The sequence below is a fragment of the Zea mays genome, chromosome 8 (genome assembly GCF_902167145.1).
Source record: "Zea mays cultivar B73 chromosome 8, Zm-B73-REFERENCE-NAM-5.0, whole genome shotgun sequence".
In the NCBI taxonomy this organism is placed as follows: domain Eukaryota; kingdom Viridiplantae; phylum Streptophyta; class Magnoliopsida; order Poales; family Poaceae; genus Zea; species Zea mays.
Window position 1 is genome coordinate 170,655,145 of NC_050103.1, and position 9,903 is coordinate 170,665,047.

General features: G+C 44.6%; 2 protein-coding genes across 2 annotated transcripts; one reads left to right on the forward strand and one right to left on the reverse strand.

The window, feature by feature from the left end:
- Window positions 1-431: 431 nt before the first annotated feature.
- Window positions 432-1,264, forward strand: LOC100192825 (uncharacterized). Its single transcript, NM_001138016.2, has one exon. The coding sequence runs from the start codon at window positions 536-538 to the stop codon at window positions 1,019-1,021; it is 486 nt and encodes a 161-aa protein (NP_001131488.1). The 5' UTR covers window positions 432-535; the 3' UTR covers window positions 1,022-1,264.
- Window positions 1,265-1,377: 113 nt separating this feature from the next.
- Window positions 1,378-7,721, reverse strand: LOC100101530 (chromatin assembly factor 1 subunit FSM). The gene is made up of 13 exons (XM_008658761.3): window positions 7,454-7,721; window positions 6,530-7,260; window positions 6,334-6,433; window positions 5,915-6,056; window positions 5,680-5,806; window positions 4,623-5,131; window positions 4,205-4,555; window positions 4,035-4,116; window positions 3,831-3,962; window positions 2,414-2,818; window positions 2,186-2,323; window positions 2,027-2,072; window positions 1,378-1,934 (listed from the first exon to the last, which is right to left on the reverse strand). Exons 2-13 carry the CDS (start codon window positions 7,163-7,165, stop codon window positions 1,756-1,758), a joined length of 2,847 nt encoding a protein of 948 aa, XP_008656983.1. The 5' UTR covers window positions 7,166-7,260; window positions 7,454-7,721; the 3' UTR covers window positions 1,378-1,755.
- Between the last annotated feature and the right edge of the window lie 2,182 nt (window positions 7,722-9,903).

Here is a 9,903-nt window from a genome sequence, read left to right on the forward strand (position 1 = left end):
TAGACTATTTGGTGTATTATTATTTTCTTATTGTACGAAATCATCAAAATACAATTAAATTCATAAAAATATTATAGCGTCGACCAAAAATTAAAAATTAGTTACTATTTGTATGAGCCAACGGTTATTAATCACGTATCATTTGGTCGAAAATACCTCACAAGGTGGCTTCCGGTCCCCGCCTCTATGACCCAACGGTCAGCTGTTCGCAAACGTTCCTATTCCCAGTCAACTACTCTTCTCATGCCAATGGACCCCCACGTTCCCTCCCTCCGGAGTCCGGACCCACCCACCAGACTAGCCGTTGCTCCTCACTCCTCATCATCGCCGCCGCCGCCGCCGACACGCCTCCAACGGCCAAATCCTCCGCGCCAGCGCCACCCCGCCCGCCCGCGCAGGTATAAAGTTCCCACCACTCCACCGCTCCCACTCCACTCCAAACCTCCCTCTCTCGATCTCGACCTCGCCCCTTCGACCGCAAGCCATCCCGCTCCCTCGGTAAGCTTCCAAGCGGAGTCCGGCGGCGTCGAGTCGAATGGCGGGCAAGTCGCACACGCGCAAGGCGTTCCTCCTGTGCAACTACGTCCTCATGGGCGCCGCTTCCAGCTGCATCTTCCTCACGCTGTCGCTGCGCCTGCTGCCGTCCCCGTGCGGCCTCCTCCTGCTCTTCCTCCACGCCCTCACCGCCGTCTTCTCCGCGGCCGGCTGCTCGGGCTCCTTCACGGCGCCCGCCACGCCCGCGCAGTGGCACAACGCGCACACCGCGGGGGCCGCGCTCACCGCCATCTTCCAGGGGGCCGTCGCGCTGCTCGCGTTCACCCGCACCTCCGACTTCCTGGCCGAGCTTCAGTCCTACGTCCGCGACGAGGACGGCGCCGTCATCCTCAAGATGGTCGGGGGCCTCGGCACCGCCATCTTCGTCCTCGAGTGGGCCGCGCTCGCGCTCGCCTTCTCCCTCCGCCTCGATGACGACGACGACGACGACCTCCAGGCCAAGAACCGGCAGCCGTACCATGTCTGATCGTCCGCTGGTGTTAGCTCCTTCAGAATGATATATGAACAAGATTCGTTGATTCTTTGCCGTCTGTTAGTATGTACTATTGCTTTTTTTTGGTACTACTGTGCCTGTTCAACCAAAATTGTTAAATGCCAAAGCAAATATACATTGCTTTTTGTTGCCTTTGCTACTACTTGCATGCACATTCATCAGATTTGATGCAAACAGGTTGTAAAAACAAATTTCTGAGAAAATCTGTCATTTGATAAGCCACAAGTGAAAAATATATTTGCTCGCCCCAGTCGCACCGAGCCATTGGCAATTTTACCATTGCCATTATCACAGATGGTTGCACTAGACACGAGATGGAAACCAAAACCGAGAGTGACAAATAGCAAATTTCTCCACTTCTCTCAAGAGATGCGCTTCAATTGACCAGTCACAGGACACATTACTTATTTGGCAGAATCACGAGTGCACATAATGTTCATAACACCACATGTTGCAGAGAACAATGCCTTGCCTTAACAATAGGTCAAACATTTGAACTGAATGTCCTTCATGAACAAACCTACTTTCTGGCTAAAATTACAACATGTCACTGGAAACATAATCGATCCAGATCATCCATATGCAAAACCAAGTTGCACGCACTTCCATAGCCATGGGAGGGACATGGACCTCTGAGCTTTGTGCTCACCTGGGTGCATAGCCTCATTTATACCTGATCCGACTTTCAGGGTGTCCTGTTACAAACTCTACTGCTTTGAAGGGAACAGATTGATCTGAGGAGCTTCGGTGCCACCATTGCCATTTTGAATGGTTCTAGATTTCAACCGCAACTCAGGAGAAGCAGACAGAGCATTGACAGCCTCTTCAGGAGGTAAACATCTCTTCGAGAAGTACATGGCTATGCTTTTATTCTTCTTGGATTTCACTGGAAAACAAGTAATATGGTTGGTAAAAATTTCCAAGGGCAAATATGCATGGATCCTACTGAAACAAAAGCAAACTGATTAATACAAGTACCTGGTGACGAATCCAATCCCAGCTTGTCAAGCACCTCTTTCTTTACCTGCAGTACATAACATGTTAAATCCATTTTGCCAAATAAACAAAAATCATGCTACTGACATAGAAACTATGAACAATCAGCCACAGGAATTTTCAATGTGAGAGCATGTTCACCTTCCAATGATTGTCAACAAAGTCAGATATCTCTCTCACTTTGCGATTCAGCTGAGTCTTTGAAACATTTGGAAACTTGTGCTGCAGTAATTCCACCACCTTATGGATACCATCTCGACATGATCTTATCACCTGGACCTGCATTGGGGTTGAAGCAAAATAAAAACTACAGCTGCATTCTATCTTCAAACAATAGATATTGCTTGCTAAGATTCACTTAGTGCTTACAATTTCTGGCAGATCTGTTTCTGGTATAGCAGATGCAGCCCCAGGAGAACCATCCTTCGGATTGGGCTGGTTAATTTCTTCAACAGTTGCAGATGAGCTGTCAGTTAGAGGCACATCAACAACTGCGCCTCCTGGACAGATGTGCATTGAAAGAACTTGCAAACATAGCTGTTCGATCTTTGCTGTCCCCTTGAGGTCTTCGGCAGTCAGTAATTCAGCTTTTTCATGATTTAGGTTGGATATAATAAGAGGTTGGCTCTTCCGGAGAGCTTGCTCGGTTAAAATGTTCAGGACTCTTTGTTGGCGCAGTAGAGACCTGAACTCTTCAACTTCTGCACACTGACCAGTTGGTGAGCTACTGGCTTCCTCATCTTTATCATCCAATAGGCTTTCAATTTGTATTCCCTGCAGGAAGGAAACTCCAACAGTGAAACAAAGAATATTGCACATTTATTTTAATTGAGGATGGCATCACACATGGTAGGACCAAGATTGCTAAAATAACAATCATGAATCAGATCAGAACTTCAATTGTAAGATCATAAACCTGGATTATAACTACTAAAACCATAATATTCTGGATTCTAGTTAATAGAACCATAGAATCGACACAATCAACTAAGATTGTGGAGTAATAAAATTAGATTGACAGAATCACAGTTTTAACAACTATGGGTACAACAGATATGGAAGTGCATTATAACTTATAAGTCAACAAAGGCACATGGATGAATTCATACATAAACTTGGCCGAGGAAGGAAAGACCACACTCCTAGTATTATATTAAGAGACCGAAACATGATCCCGACCAAGAAAATCTCTAAACCCTAGGCCCATCACTAGCGGGCCATCACCGCTCACTCTGCAACAGCCTAGCCGGAGGGTGGCGAGTAACCCAAGAGCGAGTGGGGCACAACTAGGGGATTTTTTAACCAAGCTAGAAATTCGCCGCCAAGGGGGATCAAACCCGGTAAATGGAGGTGCTAATCGGAAGCCTTAACCGCTAAGGTATAGACCCTTTCGCAGGATTCATATATAGAACTTGTATCTTCCTAATTTCTACTACACTTGTGTACACTTGTTTTATTCCACTATTTTTATTTTCTTGCAAGCACAACACTTATCCATGGAATACAGTTCTCACTATTATTATCCCTTCAGCAGATATAAGACATTAGTATATAACTTCTGCTGAATATGGCATGTACCTCTGGGTTTGAGATAAGAGAATTGGAGTTTTCCTGGTTTGATACCTAACACTAGCAGATTACTAATATTTGGTTCACACTTCTGTCGATGAAAGTGGTATGTGACTTTACTAATTGAAACCAGCATGGAAAGTTGCATTGCGCCAAGTGGCCAAGACAAATGAGGTAGTCAAATTAGAAAAGGAGACATCGCTTATTTAATCTATACCTCATTGTCCGATAGATAGCCATCAGGCACAACAAAGCTATCTTCATCTTCTTCATCTGTAATTTTGGAATCTTCTTCCATAAATTCATCATTATCCTTCTCACAGTCAGAAAGACTCTCACCAGGATCCTCCTGTGCAGAAAACAAAATATGAATTTCTTACCAAAAGAGAAAAAATAAAGATGCTAGAATATCAGCAATTACCTCTTCCCATTCATCATCACTATCAACCTCATAGTCAAGATTAGGATCCATCTTAAGTGGACACCTTGGACCAATAACAACACTGCAAATAAATGTAGAATAAATAATGGTATAGCACTAAAACAAAAGATGATGATAAATTATAGGGAGCATGAATATTGAAATGCAACCTTTTCTTCCTCCAGGATCCATAATACGCTGGCCTGTTACTTTTGTCAAATTGCAGAAGTTTCCTTCTAATTAATCTAGTTTGCAGAGGTTTAGGGTTATTGGTGTCATGACATTGCACCTCAATAGCTTGTAGCATGTCAATGTCACTTTCAAGCGTAGCATGTTCATTTTCCTGACTTGAAGTGTGGCAGCCATCTTTATTTGGAGTAGAAAGTATTTCATCAACCATATCATCTGAGGATTTCTGAAGCTTCAGTTCATTAAATGCTTTCGTCTTGGGTTTGCATCTTACACCCCATCTGGAGGACCTATTGTGGCTAGATAGCTTCTTCCAACCAGTGATCTGCAACCTGTAACCAATTTTCATTAAATCGTTTAGTAAGTGTGAAAGTGAAAAAACAAGGAAATGTTGCTAACCTCCAAAGATCCTCCAAAACCCAGCTCTCTTGTTGAGACAATGAATAATCAATTTTTGATGTGGTTGATGGTACGGTCTCTTTGTTGTCATTGCACGGACCATCAGCTGAGTTGTTCTCTCCAGATTTTTGAAGTTTTCCATTGTCTTTCTTACTTTTGAAAAATCTTTGCATCATAGAAGCTTGCTTTTGCACGGCTAGTTGCTTCTTGAGTTGTGCAGCTTCCTTCTCAAGGCGCTTCTGTTCTTTCTCAGCTTCCTCTTGCTGTTTTTTATGTTGTTTCTTCATTTCAGCTTCTTCCTTTTCACGACGCTTCTGTTCTTTCAGTGCTTCCTCCTCCTGCTTCTTTTGTTGTTTCTTAGCTTCAGCTTCCTCCTTTTCACGTCTCTTCTGTTCTCTTAGGACATCTTCTTGCTGTTTCTTTTGCAGTTTTTTCATCCGAGCTTCTTCTTTCTCCTGGCGCTTTATTTCCTTCTCCACCTGTTTTTGTGCCTTTTGAACCTCTTTTTCCTAGAATTCAACAATATAACATTACCATATTGTGAGAAAAGCAATTATGTGTGATTCCAATTATTCACTGTTTATGGAATATTATGGCATGCTCTCAAGAAAAAGGGAAAAAGGAGAGAACAAAGCACACCTGCAAGCACTATATGCACCGGATAAACAAAATTCTATGCAGGAATTTATAGCTCATTTTCAACAAAAAAAACACAGGAAAAGGGAAAAATTCCCGCATTCCAAAGGGGGCCTAAACATGCAAAAACAGTCATCCCATCATATCAAACATATTAACAATATTACCTTTTCTTTATCATTTGAAATATCTAATTACCCAAAAGTTAGGCTACACATCATCTAGATTTAAGGAAGTGCCTAGCTAAAGGATAAACTAAAGTACTACTAATGCAAGAAAATGATGGTTTATTGTTGTCTGCAGATTGACATACAAACAAACCCAAAACATTGACAGTTGGAAGAGGATGCGCTAAAATGCAGTTGTTAAAATGTTATTAGAATGGCTCACACACAGTGCAATTAGTGAATCAAGTACTTACATTATCAGGCGAATTTCCATTCTGCAGCTCAGAGACGCTAGTATCCTCAAGTCTTCTAAGATTTTGGTCATTTTTTTCTGTCTCTTGCTTCAATTCCTTAATTGCTGATCCAGCAACTTTCACACCCCTTTATTGAAAAGGCTTACACAATAAGACTTCCAGAACCTCGAGGAATAAAGGAAATGTGCATGTGAATCCATACAAATGCAACAGCAATATGCGAGAGGGTACACACCGTTCTAGGTTCTTTTGTGCCACTCTTTCCACCATTGATCTGATCCCTTCCAGGTTCAGCGATTTGTTTAATCTTAATGATGCCTTTTTTAGATCATTTACTTGGACGTAAACTCCTGGGTTTTCAAGAACCGATAGAGTTGCTGCCAGCAAAACATTTTACCAGTGGGCCAGTAAATAAGGAATAGAGAATAAATGTTACAGGTATTATGAATACATGCATGGGTATAGGCTGATTTAGCATCAGGACAGTTTGGAAGGAACTAACAGCAAACCATATAAAATTTCTTCCTGTTGGGGAATGGAATAAATTGGACACTCGCCTTGTATTTTGCACAGCGAAATGGAATATGAAAATAGATCACTACAGGCATGGTAAATTGTGAATAAGAATGTGAGTAAGAACAGGGTTGTCCTTACAATAGATGGCAGTGATTCTCTCATGGATTTTCTTTCTGACAGACCTCCGTGTACTAAGAACACTGCGTGCTTTCACAGGCATCAATTTCAGATCTCTTGTCTGCATATGCATTTAAAACAATTAATAAAAAAACACAAAACAACAGAATCAAAAGCCTAGCAAATTACTCAATTTATAAAGTAAAACCCAACTTACCTCCCAGCACCAAAGAGCCGACTCTGTATCATCTTCCAACACATCAGCGTCCAAGGATGATTTCCCGTACATCATCCTCTGCCCAACGAGCAGCACAGAGCCACGGACTGAAGCCACAGACACACCATCCAATCCCTTCAACTTTTCATATATCCCGTCCACCAACTTGGTCAGCCCAAGGCTGCTCTCCTCAAGCAAGCAGCCAACCATTCCGTTGACGGACAGGTTACCACCGTCAAGCTGCACCTTACGGTCAGAAACCTCCTTGTAAAACTGGAAGAGACCCTCAAGCTCTTGCCGGCACCCGGCAGCGAGAGCGTCCTTGTCCGCGGCAGCAATCACTGGGTTATTAGAAGCCCTCTTTCGCTTCAGTTGCTTCTGCACCTCCATGATGGTGTCCGTCAGAGCAGCAGGAGACTGATGTTTTGCCGCCGCCGGCTGGCCCGATGGTGCTTGAACTGGAGCGTCATCGATAGCCATAAAATCACCTGACCCGAGCTCAGCTGATCGGTTGAGAACAACGGGGCCACCGACCTGCATCTGCGATTGGCCCATATCGCGCCGTGGCTCCGCATCGTTGCGGTCAGGGGCCTCTTCAGGGCTGCCGACACCGAGAACCATGACGCCGCTTTTCATCGCGGGCGGGTTTGGATTTTGAACTGCTACTCTAGGAACAAACAGCGCATTCCTATGTTCAACCCTTGCTCAAACACTGGTCTACTCAACTGAACCTGAACCAGGATAACGAAAAGCGGATGCATTCAGACATGGCGTTATAGACACACTGGTGCGCTAGGATTTTGCACGTCATAGAAACTAGGAGTTATGAGAAAAGAAATAAACTGCAATAGAGATGAAGCAAGTTCATTTCTGCAAGAGATAAACTGCACGAGAGCCCATTTCTGCCCAAGTTCGGAGCCGAACCTGCAGAATCCCGGAGACCAGGCACCAGAGGATGGCGCGACGAGTGCAGCCGGGGGCGGGGGCGTCCGCGTTGGAGACTAATAGGCGGGTGGTGGGCAGTGGATCTGGATTTGGGGCGCGGGGTGGGAACTGGAGAAGACTAGAGATTTGGAAGAGAGGAAGCGCCGAACCGGGAATGGAGTATTTGTAACGGGCGGTGGGGCGGGCGCGCGCGCATGCGGAAGGAGAAGGGAGCGCGGCGCGCAAAATGTTTCCCGCGGCCGGCGGCTTCGAGAACTTTTCGTTTCGTTGTTTTGGCTTCCCGCGGCTGCGGGACGGTCACCGCCGTCGATTGAGCGGTGGCTGATGGAGCCTGCCACGTGTCTGCTACGATACAAGCCCACCTCCACCCAGGGTTAGGCCTCCTTTGTAAAAAAATAAAAGTGAAATAGTTATGAAGGATTAAAATCCTATTGAAAACTTTTCTATGTGACCTTTTAAAATAATGGACTGGATTTCTATAAATCATATAAAATTTCTATGGAATAGACCATTGTCGTAAGATGTTTTACATGCCGCTCAAACTCTTAAATTTTTTTCCAATAGAGTGTCATATTTCTATATTTTTCTATCCCTATGTTTTATCAATCTTGCATTCTAAAGGAGTTTTTATGTCGTCTCTTGTCGTCACGCGATAACGGTATATTAGCGAAATCCACTCGAATTTTGTAGTTTTCGAACGATTTACAATTTCAAAATTGAATCACCGGATTTCGTTGATTTATCGACGGATTTCAATGATTATGTGTACGGGTTTGTTTTTTGGGTTAACGGGTTTAAACGAATCCACTTCTTTGACACTAAAAGGTGAATTTTTTAAACAATATATATTTAAACTCTTGGGACCCTCTAGTTTTTAATAGAGTTTTCCAAATTTTTTATTATTTTTAAAAATCAAAATCAAAGAATTCAAAAAATGAGCCTTTTCAAAACCGACACATAGCGAGGATGATTTTTTTTTGGCGAAAATTATCGATGTTCGTTCAAGATTTAAATCAAGGATCCACCTCATTCGCACATTTAGGCCTGGCCCATGTTTAGATGGTCCAGTAACTCTGAACCCTTAAAGTATGGTTTTTATTCGATGTGAATGAAAGGGTGTTGTTAAATCTGATTTCTCTATGAATAAGTGATAGTCGCCTAAGAGGGGGTGAATAGGGCGAAACTGAAATTTACAAATATAAACACAACTACAAGCCGGGTTAGTGTTAGTAATAAAGAAACGAGTCCGCGAGAGAGGGCGCAAAACAAATCGCAAGCGAATAAACAAGTGAGACACACGGATTTGTTTTACCGAGGTTCGGTTCTTGCAAACCTACTCCCCGTTGAGGAGGCCACAAAGGTCGGGTCTCTTTCAACCCTTCCCTCTCTCAAACGGTCCCTCGGACCGAGTGAGCTTTTCTTCTTCTCAATCAAACGGGAACAATACTTCCCCGCAAGGGCCACCACACAATTGGTGCCTCTTGCCTTGGTTACAATTGAGTTTTGATCACAAGAACAAGTGAGAAAGAAAAGAAGCAATCCAAGCGCAAGAGCTCGAAAGAACACAAGCAAATCACTCTCTCTAGTCACTATGGCGTTGTGTGGAATTTGGAGAGGATTGGATCTATTTGGTGTGTCTAGAATTGAATGCTAGAGCTCTTGTAGTAGTTGGGAAGTGGAAAACTTGGATGCAATGAATGGTGGGGTGGTTGGGGTATTTATAGCCCCAACCACCAAAAGTGGCCGTTGGGAGTCTGTCTGCACGATGGCGCACCGGACAGTCCGGTGCCCCCTGCCACGTCATCACTGCCGTTGGATTCTAGCCGTTGGAGCTTCTGACTTGTGGGCCCGCCTGGGTGTCCGGTGCACACCGGACACCTACTGTTCCTGGTCCGGTGTGCCAGTATGGGCGCGCCTGACATCTGCGCGCGCTGCGCGCGCATTTAATGCGCCGCAGGTAGCCGTTGGCGCGGAGATAGCCGTTGCACCGGAGTCGCACCGGACAGTCCGGTGCACACCGGACAGTCCGGTGAATTTTAGCGGACTAGCCGTTGGTGTTTCCCGAAGCTGGCGAGTTCCTGAGGCCGACCTTCCTTGGCGCACCAGACACTGTCCGGTGTACACCGGACAGTCCGGTGAATTATAGCGCGAGAGCCTCTGAAAATTCCCGAAGGTAGCGAGTTCGTGTTGGAGTCCTCTGGTGCACCGGACATGTCCGGTGGTGCACCGGACACTGTCCGGTGTACACCGGACAGTCCGGTGCTCCCAGACCAGAGGGCCTTCGGTTCCCACTTTGCTCCTTTATTGAATCCAAAACTTGGTCTTTTTATTGGCTGAGTGTGAACCTTTTATACCTGTATAATCTATACACTTGGGCAAACTAGTTAGTCCAATAAATTTGTGTTGGGCAATTCAACCACCAAAATTAA